This window comes from Podarcis muralis, chromosome 8 (assembly GCF_964188315.1).
Source record: "Podarcis muralis chromosome 8, rPodMur119.hap1.1, whole genome shotgun sequence".
Lineage (NCBI taxonomy): Eukaryota > Metazoa > Chordata > Lepidosauria > Squamata > Lacertidae > Podarcis > Podarcis muralis.
In genome coordinates this window covers 10,715,355-10,730,870 of record NC_135662.1, presented here as the reverse complement: position 1 = coordinate 10,730,870, position 15,516 = coordinate 10,715,355, and the positions used below count along the sequence as shown (strand labels likewise).

General features: G+C 44.9%; 1 protein-coding gene across 4 annotated transcripts in view; it reads left to right on the top strand.

The window, feature by feature from the left end:
- Positions 1 to 15,516, top strand: part of PHF20L1 (PHD finger protein 20 like 1) — a 65,719-nt gene that overhangs the window by 2,232 nt on the left and 47,971 nt on the right. For 3 of the 4 annotated variants that reach the window (XM_028736124.2, XM_028736121.2, XM_028736119.2), the window contains exons 2-5: positions 541 to 654; positions 13,213 to 13,384; positions 13,585 to 13,669; positions 14,744 to 14,832. In XM_028736124.2, coding sequence (XP_028591957.2) covers positions 572 to 654; positions 13,213 to 13,384; positions 13,585 to 13,669; positions 14,744 to 14,832 — 429 coding nt within the window. In that variant the 5' untranslated portion in view covers positions 541 to 571. Of the gene's footprint in view, positions 1 to 540; positions 655 to 13,188; positions 13,385 to 13,584; positions 13,670 to 14,743; positions 14,833 to 15,516 lie in introns of those variants that run through there. The other variant, XM_028736122.2, reaches the window with a different exon arrangement.

Genomic DNA, 15,516 nt, shown 5'->3' with positions numbered 1-15,516 from the left:
ACATTTCAACTTTTGCACGTTCTGTTGAGTTAAGTGCAACCTTCTGCCACGGGAACCCTTTCTGTGGCAAGCTGGTTTAATGTGTATGGGATTGTATATGCAGTAGATAGCAAGCATTGGAGAGTGACATCTATCAGTTCTGAGGCCCCCTAAGCAGGCGAGGTTTGTGTTCTGCATTCAGTTTTTTGAATTAATAAAGATAATAACACCATAGTGTAAACTCATGGTTTCCTGCTTTAAGAAATACACTAGTTAAGTGAGCATTACATGATTGCACTATTACTAGCCAGCAGACTTTAGGAACTAATCAGTGCTACAGTTTTTGGGTTAAGACTGCAATCTGTCACCCACTCACCTTGGTGTAAGCCTCGTTATCTTCATCTGGACATTTGAGTAAACATGCATAAGATTATGCTTTTAGTGTTTGATTTGCTGCTTTTTTGACTGCGACCCAACTGTCTAAAGGACAAATACAGGAATATCACCTTAAACAATATTTTCTGTGGCAGTAACAGCTTTTATTTATTTTTGTTTCTACAGCTAAGAGGAGAGAGGAGTAGAAGCTGTCAAGATGAGCAGAAAGCCTCCAAATCGTCCTGGGATCACATTTGAGATTGGTGCTCGTTTGGAAGCACTTGATTACCTACAAAAATGGTATGGAAGTTGATAATGGTGCCTGGTTTAGATCAGAAACTATTTTACACGCGATGCATGATGGATGTGCCTTGAACTTCTGTTTTCATTTATATGCATTTTCATTCCTTGTTCATAAACTAACTTAAAATATAGTCACTTCTTCCAAAAAGAGTTGTTAAAGTTCCGGGACAATTTGTGAAAATAACTTGGAAACTACAGCTGGTGAATCATAATGCTGTCTGTCTCCTAATGAAGTATGGGAGATGAGTGGTTGTTCAGCCTGAGCTGTACCAGTTGCACTGGCTTTCTGCTTGTTTCCTAGCCCAATTTGTAGTCCTGGTTTTAACTGTTAAAACTAGACAGCCTGAAGCTCACAACCCAGATATTTTGTTTCTCTGTGCCATCTGCAGTCTTCAGATCAGGTTCTACTTCAGTGTATTAGTTGAGGTCAACCACAATGATTGCCCTGAGACTTTGGAATGTGTCCTCAACCCCTGACAAATTTCCTTCCCTTTCTGCCTTTAGGAGGGGGTTGTTTGTTTATTTATTAAGATACTTTTAACATAGCTTCTCATAACATTGTTGAGGCAGTGTACAAAAAACCCCCCAACATTAATAAAAACACAGTGCAATAAAATAGCTGTGGCTGTAAATTGGCAGAAATTAAATAGATCAGATATTGGAACTAAGCAGCAGGAAAGGTCTGGTTTGCAGGACTTTCCTTATTTGTAGAGTATAAAGGATTTGTTGATTTTCGTAGGGTTGAGTATGGAAACAGAGGTCTTTAATAAAATCTTCTTACATATATGTTGGATACTAGCCCTTTAGATTTTTTCTTCAGTGCTACATGAACATCGGGGGCAGGGGGCGTGCAGTCGGGGAAACAAGCATGGTAGGTATGGCCCATCACTGTTTCCAGTGTTCTAATATATGTGGGGGGATTAGTGGGAAGCTATCTCCCTGCTTCAGAGCTTCACCCTCCCAAGTAAGAGGGCAATGGGGGAGAGCTGGTGTGCTCCCTTTCTTAGCAGGTTGGCTCTGTTGAACGATGCCCGAAGAGGGCTATTTTGGTTTTTTATAAACCATTACTGATGTGCATCCCTTGGACTGCCGTATTCTTGGGAGGCCCAAGTCACTTGGATGACGCCTCGTCTTTTCTCCTCTTCCTATCCACAAGGTTGAAGCTCAGTGGTACAGCACCTCGCAGGTTCAATCCCTGACATTTCCAGAGAGGGCTGGGAGAGACTGCTCTCTGAAACCCTGGAAATTTTGCCCCAGTCACCAAGGACAATGCCAGGCTAGATGGAGCAGTGGCCTGACTTTGTATTAGGCAAATTCCTGTTCTCCATCTCCCCGTGTGACTTTAGAAGTAACCACATTTTGTTAATTATCTGTGGTAATATAGTGAATCAGGAGCGACAGTTTTATAGAAAGTGTCGTAAAAACCTATGGCTAATTGCAGCCACTTGCATCACAAGGTAAAGTAGTAAAGAAAATCTATGTGATCCCAGGAATGTCCCTTGGATTACTTCAGAATTAAGCTGCAAGATCACTGTGTTCTCTATCTGAAAATTCTTGAGATGCATTTAATTCCCTGACATAGAGCGAAGTGACTTTTGCGGGGAGTAAGAACATAATGCTTTGAAGTGACACAAGTAAGAGATATATGAAATAAAGTTGGTTATTATGCACTCATGAGAGTTTACCTTTATGAAATATGTGGAACTTCTTAGTTATAGAGTTCTAATGCAGAAATATGCCTGGGCAGGTGGCATCTCGTAGATTGAGTGCCTTCGCCAGGCATCTTACCTGTTGCCCAGTTTGCTTTATTTTATTTTATTTATTTTTTTGCACCCGTTTGAAGCCTTTTAATTTCCCAGGCACTCAAAGAAGTATTGTGGTTGTTTTATGGTTTCTGATGGATTATATTGATTGTAGTTGATGCTTTTGCAGTTTCATATTGATTTTATAGTTTTTGCTTAGTTTTTGCTGTTCTAAAAAGTACATGGAGCTGCGAGTTTTATGCCGATGGGTGTCTTATAAATTTTCCAAAAAACTAAATATGTTGGTGTGTTTACCCTTTTGAAACAAAGTGGGAATGATAACGCTTCCTGAACAGTTCACCCCCTTGCCTTTAGTAATTTCTGCCATTGCATTGAGAAACAAATAGCATACTACATATTTGCTTATCCTTTGCAGAGAGCTACCATAGACCTCTAGATACTCAAGATTTCCATTTGTTTCAATTTTGTGATAGATTAATACACAGCTCCTAGTTGGCATGGCATGTCGACCATGAGGGATTTGTTTATAGAGTTTTGTACCTCAGCTTGCAAGTTGTGAACCACATCAGGCCCTTCCAAATTATTTAAATGCCTTGCAAAGGCTCTGCTTTCCCCTCCCATTTGCACCTTTCTATGCTTTTCTAAGCCACAGAGCCCAGGGCTTGCCGATCAGAAGGTCAGCGGTTCGAATCCCCACGACGGGGTGAGCTCCCGTTGTTCGGTCCCAGCTCCTGCCCACCTAGCAGTTTGAAAGCATGTCAAAGTGCAAGTAGATAGATAGGTACCACTCCGGCGGGAAGGTCAACGGCGTTTCCATGCGGTGCTCTGGTTCACCAGAAGCAGCTTAGTCATGCCAGCCACATGACCCGGAAAACTGTCAAACACCGGCTCCCTCAGCCAGTAAAGCGAGATGAGCGCCGCAACCCCAGAGTCGTCCGCGACTGGACCTAACGGTCAGGGGTACCTTTATGCTTTTCTAGCTTGCCTGCTCACATCACCAGTCTTGGATACTATGTTTTTCTACTGCAGGTTGTGTTCATGGCTGTCCACGCACGAGTGGAAAGGATGTCTGCTCATGCAACAGGACTTCATCTTCCTCTCCTTTCCCCTGCATACCTCCACACATCCTTAAAATTACTTTGGAGAGTTGAGGGGGACCCTCAGGGTTAGATTTTGGAGGCATGTGTAGGACTCCAGGGGGAAGGAGTTCTCTTGCACAAACAGAAGTCCAGCCATGCAATATTGGATTCTGCCTTGCATGTGTGGACACGCCATCTAGGACATGCCATCTAGCTCAGTACATCAGGCTGGAATGTAGCTGTTATACCAGGGGTGCCCAAACAAAGGGGGCCAGATTTGATGAACTGAACATGCGTGAGGGCCATTGAGCTTTTTTTAGGATTTTACCCCAGGACATATACTGTCACAGGGGCCGGATTAGGCCCCCGAAACGGACTTTGGACATGCCTATGTTGCACAGTTAATTTGAAGTGTTTCTGTAGAGTAGAGGGTTATTGTGTTGAAGATCCTACTAAAAGTAAATCTGTTGGACATGAGCGCTTTTCGGTAGGAAAGGACCCATGGCCATAAATAATTTTGGATAGATTTCTCATACGCTTTCCTGTCGAAGGATCTTCTAGGGACAGTCAATTTTCCCTTGCTGTGCATATTTTACTGTTCTAATTTTATGCTTTAGGTTATGATCGGTGTCATTTTAAAATTCTTAGACAGATGGAAGTTTCTACCTTTTTCTCTTTGCGTATCATCACAGAAGTACTCCCCCATCCTCTACAGTCCATTTCAAAAAGATTTGTTCCATTGTTAAAGCTACAGCTTTGTGAGATGTATAATGGAGCTGGCATGAAAAGGTGCCTCTACCCTACCTTGTGAATGAGAGGGGAAAGAGTTTGCTGGGTAGCCCACTAAAGTTACTACTGTGTAAAAAAAAAAAAAAAAGGGGGGGGGGTGTCACAAAATGTTGGGATTGAATTTACTTTGCTATGAAATTAAAACTGATAAGCCCAGTGTTGGATTTGCGATTCTTAGACTAGGAGCCAGTTCTTTTTGGTGCCTCTTTTATCTTTACAGTTTGTTTTTCTTTGATTATAATCCACATAGCACATTTTGTTTAAAAAGGAAACATTAACGTAAAACAATTCAGTTAAAATAAATCCTTGCTTATTTACTAAGGTTGCTATCCTAACTTCACTTAGCTAGAAGTAGATCCCAGTGAATTCAATAGGATTTACTTTTGAGTAGATATGATTAATACTGTGCTGTTAATATCTTGAATAGATATCTACATATTGCTTCCAAGAAAAAAAATCTGGTTTTCTCACATATCAGGTGAATGGAAGCTCCTATGCCCAAAGCCTCTTGCTTTTGTTTTCTCAAAATTTACTACTTTAAACACCATCAGATTCTCTGGAGGTATACATACTTTCTGATCTTGGAAAAAAATTGTGGAAACAGTACAGTGGAACCTCTGCTCACGTACAGAATCCATTCCCAAGGTCTGTTCGTGAGTCGATCCATACTGTGATTAAAACTATGAGCCTTCCCAGACCTGCTGAAAGAGGTAGTTATTAAACCGCTTCTTAAAAAAACATATTTGGACCTGGTCAATATGGTCAGCTATCAACCATTCTCAAATTTTCCATCCTTGGGCAAGGTGATTGAGCGGGTGGTCGTTGAAAAACTCCTGGCACGCCTGGAGGATGCGGACCATTTGGATCCCTTCCAGTCGGGATTCAGGCCTTATCATGGGACTGAAACTGCCTTGGTCGTCCTGGTCGATGATCTCTGGCGGGTTAGGGTCACAGGTGTAAGCTGTTTCCTAGTTCTGCTGGATCTCTCAGTGGCCTTTGATACCGTTGACCGTGACATCCTTTTGAACTGTCTAGAGGAGCTGGGGGCACTGTTATGCAGTGTCCAGAAAGTGATGTTTGGGATGAGTGTTTGGACCCCTGGGCTCTCACTTGTGGGTTGCCTTAGGGCTCCGTCCTCTCCCCCATGCCTTTTAACATCTACATGAAGCTGCTGGGAGAGATCATTAAGGGGTTTGGGCTGGGTGTCCACCAGTATGCAGATGATACCTAGCTCTATCTTTCCTTCAAATCAGAACCAGCGAGGACACTAAAGGTCCTGTGTGAGTGTCTGGAAGTGGTTGGCAGATGGATGGTGGGTAACAGATTGAGGTTGAATCCTGACAAGACAGAAGTACAGTGGTACCCCGCAAGACGAACGCCTCGCAAGACGGAAAGCCCGCTAGACGAAAGGGTTTTCCGTTTTGGAGGCGCTTCGCAAGACGAAGTTCCCTATGGGCTTGCTTCGCAAGACGAAAGCCCATAGGGAAATCTCCGGGACAGCGGGGAAGCGCCTCCGCTGTCGCCCGCCAGCATTTTAAAAAGCCCCGGGACAGCGGGGGACTTCTCCGCTGTCCCGGGGCAATCTTAAAATGCTGGCGTGCGGGAGCGAAGCCTCCGCTGTCACCCGCCAGCATTTTAAAAAGCCCCGGGACAGCGAGGGACTTCTCCGCTGTCCCGGGGCAATCTTAAAATGCTGGCGTGCGGGAGCGAAGCCTCCGCTGTCGCCCGCCAGCATTTTAAAAAGCCCCGGGACAGCGGGGGACTTCTCCGCTGTTCCGGGGCAATTTAAAAGCCCCGGACCATGCCCCGATGCCGGGCGGCGGGCGGGAACGCCTCCCCCCGCCGCCCGCCATCGGGACCATGCCCCGATGCCGGTGGACGGGCGGGAACGCCTCCCCCCGCCGCCCGCCATAGGGACCATGCCCCGATGCCGGGCGGTGGGGCGGGAACGCCTCCCCCCGCCGCCCGCCATTGGGACCATGCCCCGATGCCGGGCGGTGGGGCGGGAACGCCTCCCCCCGCCGCCCGCCATCGGGACCATGCCCCGATGCTGGGTGGTGGGGCGGGAACGCCTCCCCCCGCCGCCCGCCATCGGGACCATGCCCCGATGCCGGGGGCGGGCGGGAACGCCTCCCCCCGCCGCCCGCCATCGGGACCATGCCCCGATGCCCAGCGGCGGGCGGGAACGCCTCCCCCCGCCGCCCGCCATCGGGACCCTGCCCCGATGCCGGGCGGCGGGGCCGCGAAGCCTGGGCACGCTGATCTCAGCGCACCCAGGCTTCGACATGCCGACATCTCTTCGCAAGCAGCGGCAGCGCTGCCGCTGCTTGCGGAGAGGTCCTCGAAGCCTGGGCGGACAGCTTTTGAAGGCAGGGGGGGGGGAGCAAAGACTTTCGCCCCCCGCCAGCCTTCAGAAGAGGTCCTGGACCTCTTCTGAAGGCCAATGGGGGGCAAAAGTCTTTGCTCCCCCCTGCCTGCCTTCCCGGGAGAGCGGAGAAACGCAGCGCGTTTCTCCGCTGTCCCGGAGGGCTTTTGAATGCAGGCGGGGGGAGCAAAGACTTTCGCCCCCCCCCCAGCCTTCAGAAGAGGTCGGGGGACAGACTGTCCCCGGACCTGGTCTGAAGGCGGTTTCCCTAGGAACGCATTAATTGATTTTCAATGCATTCCTATGGGAAACCGTGCATCGCAAGACGAAAAACTCGCAAGACGAAGAGACTTGCGGAACGAATTAATTTCGTCTTGCGAGGCACCACTGTACTGTTCTTGGGGGACAGGGGGCTGGCGGGTGGTGGGGACTCCCTGGTCCTGAACGGGGTAACCATGCCCCAAAGAACCAGGTGCACAGCCATTTGAGTCATTTTGGACTCACAGCTGTCGATGGAGGTGCAGGTCAATTCTGTGTTCAGGGCAGCTGTCTGCCAGCTCCATCTGGTACCCTACATGCCCGCAGACTGTCTTGCCAGAGTGGTGCATGCCCTGGTTATCTCCTGCTTGGACTCCTGTAATGTGCTCTACGAGGGGCTACCTTTGAAGGTGACTTGGAAACTGCAATTAATCCAGAATGTGGCAGCTAGACTGGTGACTGGGAGTCACCGCCGGGACCATATAACACCGGTCCTAAAGGATCTTCACTGGTTCCCAGTATATTTCTAAGCACAATTCATAGTGTTGGTGCTGACCTTTAAAGTCCTAAATGGCCTTGGCCCAGTATACCTGAAGGAGCATCTCCACCCCCATCGCTCAGCCTGGACACTGAGGTCCTCCTCCAAGGGTCATCTGCTGGTTCCCTCACTGCAAGAAGCGAAATTACAGAGGGCCTTCTCAGTAGTGGCGCCCTCCCTTTGGAACGGCCTCCCTTCAGATGTCAAAGAAATAAACAAATATCTGACTTTTAGAAGACATCTGAAGGCAGCCCTGTTTAGGGGACTTTTTAAGGACTGATGTTTTTATTATGTCTTTAGATATGTTGTAAGCCGCCCAGAGTGGCTGGAGAAACCCAGCCAGTTGGGCAGGGTATAAATAAATTATTATTATTATCATTAAGGAGAAGCACATCCTTAATGCAGTGCTACCCCAAACTCCAGCCACTAGCTCCCTCTTGATGGCAAGAAGACAAAGTGTAGCAAGGCTCATACAGTACATGCATAAATAAAGTTGTTGATGAAATGGATGGGACACTGTTGATACATGAAAGCCCTGCCCTGTCTTTGGGAATAAGTGAAGGACAAGGGGAAAGGTAACATAATTCTGGATTCTCACTGTGTCCCAAAATGTTGTTGAACTACAGCTCCTGTCAGCCCAGCCAGCCTGACCATTGGTCTAGAACAGGGGTCAGCAAAGATTTTGAGGCTTCGGCTGGTTCACGATCCCGCAGAAGCCACGGTGGGCCAGAGTGTGTGCGTGTGCATGCACTCATGCGCAGACGCTATTTCCAGCACTCCTTCTGGCGCGGAGGAGGTGTGCACAGCTTCCCATTGGCTGCAGGAGCTTCCTGCAGCCAATGGGAAGCCAGCCAGTGTCGCGGAAGGCATTCCCCACTCTGCTCCATGCCGGTTTAGCGCAGTGCACGGGAGCGGGCGGCAGGAGTCCATGGGCCAGTTAAACGACCCCCATGGGCCGCTTGTGACCCATGGGCCTTAGGTTGCCGACCCCTGGTCTAGAATGATTTATAGTCCAACAGGCTCTGGAGGGCATCACATTATTTACTTCTATTCTACATAATTCCAGTGAAGAAGTGTTATTAGACCCAATATTATTTATTTATTTACTTGGATATTCATTAACCACATATATGAAAGAAATTCCCCAAGCTGTGTATCTGTGCCCACTCATCCATTGAATATGTTAACAAGATGAGTGAAAAAACAGCCCCTTCGGATGCACAGGTGGAGCTATGTGTAGGATATAGTTGGTTTGTTAAGTATTTTTAGGCCGTGGGGGGCGGATTTTCAACAGCAAAAAAATAGCTTCTCAAGATATTCCAGCATCTGACTGGCAGTATGGAGGGTTGTTGGGTTTTTTTTTAGTTTAAATGAATGAGGTCTAGTAAGATTGAATGGCATTTGTACACGGAGCAGGGAGTTATTGAAGTCTATGCCATGTTAGGGAATTGGGATGGCTAGATGTTGAGGCAGGGTGTGCTTGTTATCATTTATTTAATATATTTGTTTACCTGATTCCTGGATCTCTAAATTGTGGTAAGTTAGGACGCAGTTTGGTTGTAACTTTTTCTGGCCAAGATTGTTGTAGTGCTTAGTTTACCCCACCTGTAAAAGGGATAAAATGATTTATGCACTAGAAGGGTGGTTGTCTGAATAAATAACTGTTAAAGGAAGATAGTAAATAAATAATTGGCTTACTGTAAAATTTAAGAAGGCACAACTGAAATGTTCTATAGTGTAAAGTCTTGTATTCAGTCTTACATAAAGATAGGCTTATAGCTACTCTCCTGATTGCTTATGGTTTGTAAGATTCAGCACAGAGTAGCCAGGAAGATAAACTTAATTCATTTTCTTCCATTTGCAAGCCACATAGAGTTAACATTTGGGTGTGTTGGCACGTTGACTAGTAAAAGTCTTGTGGGGCAGTGACAGTTGTGCACAAATCCTGACATACAACTTCATCTTTACAAAATGACATCTTAGTTGCTTTGTCTTTTTCCATCCTTGCTAATTTGATAGCTCAGAAGAATCCTAACTACAGCATGCATACATCTCAATAGGCAACCTAAAATGCTGGGGTGGTGGTAGTTAGGGGAGGAAGTCTGAGTAACCTAAAGAGGCTGAGCCTTTTCACCTGTCCTCTCTCCATCTGCCATGGAGTCTGATATGCTGTTGCCTTGAAAGGGTGTTGGGAGAGAGACGAAGGAATATCAAGGGGCTATGCATGTTGTGGTTTGAAGGAAGCCACCTCCCCCCTTGATATAGCCTCCTTAGTGAAATAAATTTCTATATGATCTTGTTTGTGCTGTATTTTAGTTCTGTATTACACCACAGCCCTGTACATGTTTACTCAGAAAAAAGCCCCATACACTTCAGTGGGACTTACTCCCTGGTCAGTGTGTATGGGATTGATTCCATGGGTTTTTCTCTGTCTCCTGATTAGTTTTCATTTGATATATATATTTATATTGGTTTATTCTTGTTTTAGCTTGAGATTTCTTGATAGTATGTGTTGAATTAATGACATGTTTTTCTGGCTGCTGCTGCTGCTGATAAATATTGATATTTGTAATTGTTGGTTACGGTTTGAATTGCATTGTCTGTATTGTTTATTGCTGCTGATGTTCAGTAGGTTGTAAACCACTTTAGGCAATATCTTGTGGAACAGTAGCAGGCACATTTCACACACATTTGTAAAACATTCTTACTAACAAAAAGTAAAGGTTTTGCACTCACTACCTTTGATATTGATGCTATGTTGCATCAGATGTTTTGCAAGTATAAAAGATTTCCTTAAAACTAAGGAACTTTAGTCTTTAGTTCTACGTACATGATGGATATGGAAGGAGATTACTCAAATATATGTATGTTTCAAGACATCATTGAGAAACTCCTTTTTATTGTCAGGGATGTTCTGCTTCAGGGTTTTTTGCACCTGTGATTAATTTTTTTCAGAAAGTAGTATCTTAAGAAATGCTTTATGGAAATATTAGCACATCTTTGTGTAATTCTAAAAGTTTGCATAGGCAAAAAAGTAGAATTTGCATAATTCCCTAAGATACACAGGGCTGGTTCACACGTCCATGTTCATCTGCTAATTAGCAGCTAAAAGTTTGAACCCACTCCACTGAAAAATACTGCTGTAAAACCATTGAACCACATATTTTTACTTAAAATGTTAATGCTTTCTAGACAGCATGGTTGTTTAGCAAGGTTAATCTTCCACAATACTATTGCAACATTTCTGTTTCCATCTATTGCCAAGCGTGTTTGTTTTTTTAACGGCATTCTATGCTGTGGCTCCTTTTTTATGTACATACATACAGCTTATTAAGCTGAAATGTAAATGAACTTTCTACCCTGCACTCTTGTTTTCCTACGTCGCCTTCCATCCTCCTTTCTTAGTGCACTGTATACCTACCGTATTTTTCTCTCTATTACACGCAGATTTTTTCTCCTAAAAAGGAAGGGGAAATGTCTGTGCGTGTTATTGAGCGAATGTGGGGGGGTCCCTGGAGCCGATTAGGGGAGTGCAGGAACAAAAATCAGCAAAAATCAAATCGTGCGTTGCGTCGGAGAGGGAAACCTGAAAAGAGGAAGTTGCTGCTTTCCTGCATTCTGCCTCAGGGTCTTACTGCCCACTCGCTTGTGTTTCATTGCTGTGTTTGCTCAAACGGAACAAAGAGCAGGCAAATCCCCTCCCCTCCAGGCAAGCAGAGGGGAAAGCAGAGGTCTTTCCTTCTAATTCCTCTCCGTGCTCCTCGCAGGCAGCCAGAAAACATGCAGGAGAGAGAGAGCTGGCTTCGGTTTGGGGAAACTTTTGCCTTTCTTTCCTCCCTCCAGTTAAATCCCTCTCCTGCATTCTTAGCCAGCTGCTTCTCTGCACACCGCTCGCGTGCTCCTTTTCCCTTCTGTGTTTTTCCTTCCCTCCCCACTTAAAATGTAGTTAAAAAGCATGGATCCACATGGATCCTCAGGATCTTTGGATTGGGCCACCCCAAATTCACCATCAGATCACATAGCAGCCTGCCCCCCAAAAATCACACACCCACTGTTGCCTGGGGCTGCAATGGTGCAAAAACGTGGTTAAAAAGCATGGATCCACATGGATCCTCAGGATCTTTGGATTGGGCCACCCCAAATTCACCATCAGATCACATAGCAGCCTGCCCCCCAAAAATCACACACCCACTGTTGCCTGGGGCTGCAATGGTGCAAAAATGTGGTTAAAAAGCATGGATCCACATGGATCCTCAGGATCTTTGCATTGAGCTACCCCAAATTCACCATCAGATCACATGTCTGTGGCCACAGCATGAAGCACAAAAATGATACATCCACTGTTTCATTCAGAATTTTTTTCCTTGTTTTCCTCCTCTAAAAACGATGTGCGTGTTATGGTCAGGTGCGTGTTATAGAGCGAAAAATACGGTAATTGGGTAAATTAAGCTTAGTTTTCTGTTACGTCTGAACTGGTAAACTATGGCTACTAGCTTTTGACAAATCAGGGTCTGAAATCAGAGTTTGGAATTGGTTTTAGGGCCAGGTGCTGAACCTGGTAACTATATTTTCCCAGTTCTCATGTAATGGGAAACTACCTAAGAACAGTCCTGTTGGATCAGATTTAAGGTCCATTTAGTTCAGCATCCTGTTCTCACAGTGGCCAACCAGATACCTATCAGAAGCCCTTAATCAGACACTGAGTATAACTGCACTCTTCCAGCTAGTGATTCCCACCAACAGGTGCCTGTACAGAGGCATACTGCCTCCGTCTGTGGAGGTACCACATAACCATCACGGCTAGCCACCATTATGCTTAATTGAAGTACAGTCGTACCTTCGTTAATGAATGCCTTGCAAATCGAACGTTTTGGCTCCCAAATGCCGCAAAAACGGAAGTGAGTGTTCCAGTTTGCGAACGTTCTTTGGAACCCGAATGTCCAATGGGGCTTTAGCGGCTTCCTGCACCCAATCGGAAGCCACGCCTTGGTTTCTGAACGTTTTGGAATTCCAATGGACTTCTGGAACGGATTCTGTTCAACTTCCGAGGTACAAGTGTATTCATTTACAGTGAGTGAGGGCAGAGTGGAAAGATCCATTGATATGGCTTAATAACGCCACTGAACCATTGTAGCATTTCCCCACTGTTAGCACTGTATTGTGAATCTCTGATTCAAGCCATGGCCATATTTACGAGACTACAGCTATAGTCCTAACCCCACTTACCTGAGAGCAAATCCCATTGAATAAAACAGGACTGACTTCTGAGTAGACATGGTTAGGATTGTGCTTTGTATGGGCTACACATGTTTAGCTATTGCAGTCATCAGTGTTACAGCTACCCTGGCTGTGTTCATGCTTAATTTAGTTGGATAGTTCTTTGGGGTGGAGAAATAAAAGAGATAGGGATAGGCTGTATTTGTCCTGCGACCATTAACAGAGCTAACCCAAATAGCTAATTAGTGCATATTTCTACCTGTAATTTCAGAAACTTTGTGGTTGTACAAAAATGTTCTGAATATTTATACTACCAGTAGTATTTGTGTTGGATGCATTTCATGGGGGTGCAACTGGTTGTGTAGATCCGGGATGTATGACGTATGATGCCTTCCATTTTGAATTACTGCAGTTTCAGCCTGAACTCTCTTAACCATTCATATGGAAAACGATATGCGCAGCCAAACAGGCCTATGAGTCTTTAGTCCGTTGAAATACAGAGGTTATAACCTGCCAAAACAGCATCTTTTGTGTTGTTTCTTGAAGGTATCCTTCACGCATTGAGAAGATAGACTATGAAGAGGGGAAGATGCTTGTCCACTTTGAGCGCTGGAGTCATCGTTACGATGAATGGATTTATTGGGACAGCAATCGGTTGCGACCCCTTGAACGGCCATCGCTGAGGAAAGAGGGTCTGAAAGATGATGATGAATTTATTGTAAGTGTTTATTTCTCCCCTTATGAGAATATCTTCATATGGAAGTCTTGGGTCATAATAATAAACACGCTTTCATGGAAAGCAGAGAAATAAGTAGATCTTTCATATAGTTTGTTCAGATATTTAAGTTCTCTATGTGCTAGCATTGAATACATTTGCAGTCATGTTAAAACACTATTTTCTTAAACCCTTTAAAACAGGATTTTCAACCTGGAGAAGAGGTTCTAGCTCGTTGGACAGACTGTCGATATTATCCTGCAAAGATTGAAGCAATTAACAAAGAAGGTATGTATAACTTAGCCTACTGGCTTGAACCAAAAGTTTATCTGGTCTACTGTTCCACTCCCACAAGTGCTTTGTTTCGTTTTTGCTTGAAGTCACTACATCCAGTATTCATTGGCAGACATTATTTCCACCCCATATATACATGCAGCAATTGGACTTAGTCAGAAAATGGAGTGCGTCTTTGGTTAATCCTTCCCACCCTTTATGGAAGGTGACTGTTGTTAGCAGTCGCTGGCCCCAAATTTGTAATGAATTTAAGAACAGAATCCAAATAAAAGAAATGTGCTTTCATCTTTTTACATGAATGAATGTAAAATCCAGGTAATTTGTGATTGCACTCTGCAAATCTTATTTGGGTTGCATGTCTGAAAAGTTCAAGAATTCACAACTCTGGATTTGTCACAACTGGTTCATGCACAATGCTAAACCATGGTTTGCTTATCCCAAAGACAGTTAAACCATGGCTTCCTTCTCCCAAATGTCATTTCATTGCTGATCTTCCCTGTTTAATGCTGTTGTGATTTTGGTAATTGAAATTTCATTTCATCGCTGATCTTGCCTGTTAAATGCTGCTGTAGTTTTGGCATATGATGGATGTGGGTGGAACTGTGGTCTAAACCACTGAGCCTCTTGGGCTTGCTGATTAGAAGGTTGGCGGTTCAAATCCCCGTAACAGGGTGAGCTCCCGTTGCTTTGTCCCAGCTTCTGCCAACCTAGCAGTTCAAAAGCATACCAGTGCAAGTACTGTAGATAAATAGGTACCGCTGTGGCGGGAAGGTAAATGGCATTTCCATGCACTCTAGCTTCTGTCATGGTGTCCCGTTGCGCCAGAAGCAGTTCAGTCCTTCTGGCCTCATGACCTGGAAAGCTATATGTGGACAAACGTGGCTCCCTTGGTCTGAAAGCGAGATGAGCGTCACAACCCCATAGTCAGCTTTGACTGGACTTAACCGTCCAGGGGTCCTTTACCTTTTACCTTTAGTTTTGGTATAGCACCATGTGGCATCTCTGAGGTGGTGTGCTAATATGCAGCTTAAATTTTACTTCCCTATCTCCATATCATTCTTTTTCTAGGAACCTTTACTGTACAGTTTTACGATGGAGTGATTCGGTGTCTTAAACGAATGCATGTAAAATCTATGCCAGAAGATGCCAAAGGTCAGGTAAGTGAACATCCATGTTAGATTATCACTACATATTATTTATTCGTATACTGCTTAATGGCCAAAGCAGCTTCTAAGCGGTATAAATCCAATTGTGGAAAATATAAATCACACCCCTTCACTCTTTATTCATCTATCCACAGTGATCAGACCCTTCAGAGTCTGTATTTCCATTTACTTGTTTGCCATCCACAGGTGGAAAGTGAGGAAACTATGTTATCCCACTAACCAACTATTAACCACTCTGGTCGAAATCTGCAAGGTGGTTAACATCAGGCGATCCTTAAAATTTAGCATTTTGATTAGAAGGGTTCTTTCCTTACTTGCCATTGTGTGCCTTAAAAAAAGTTCCCAGTTTTCATGTGGAAGGCCATTGTTTCTTGCTAAGCAATTTCTGGCATTTGGTTCCCCTTGCTTATGCCTGGCATTTTCAGCAGGCAGATGGTTCTCACATATAGCTGTCACATGGGGAAGAAATCTCTGCCATGGTTCTACCTAGAATTCTTCATCTAGAAGAGTCAAGGAAGGAGCATAAGCCTTCCAGCCTGCCACTTTTGCTTGGAGATTGCTAGGGAATACTAATCCTGAAGAGGATCTGATTTGTTGCTTGGTTTAGAAGTGTGCATGACATTGGTCCGCAGATACAGTATCCGCACAATATATTTCTCCTTCTTTGCTCTCCTT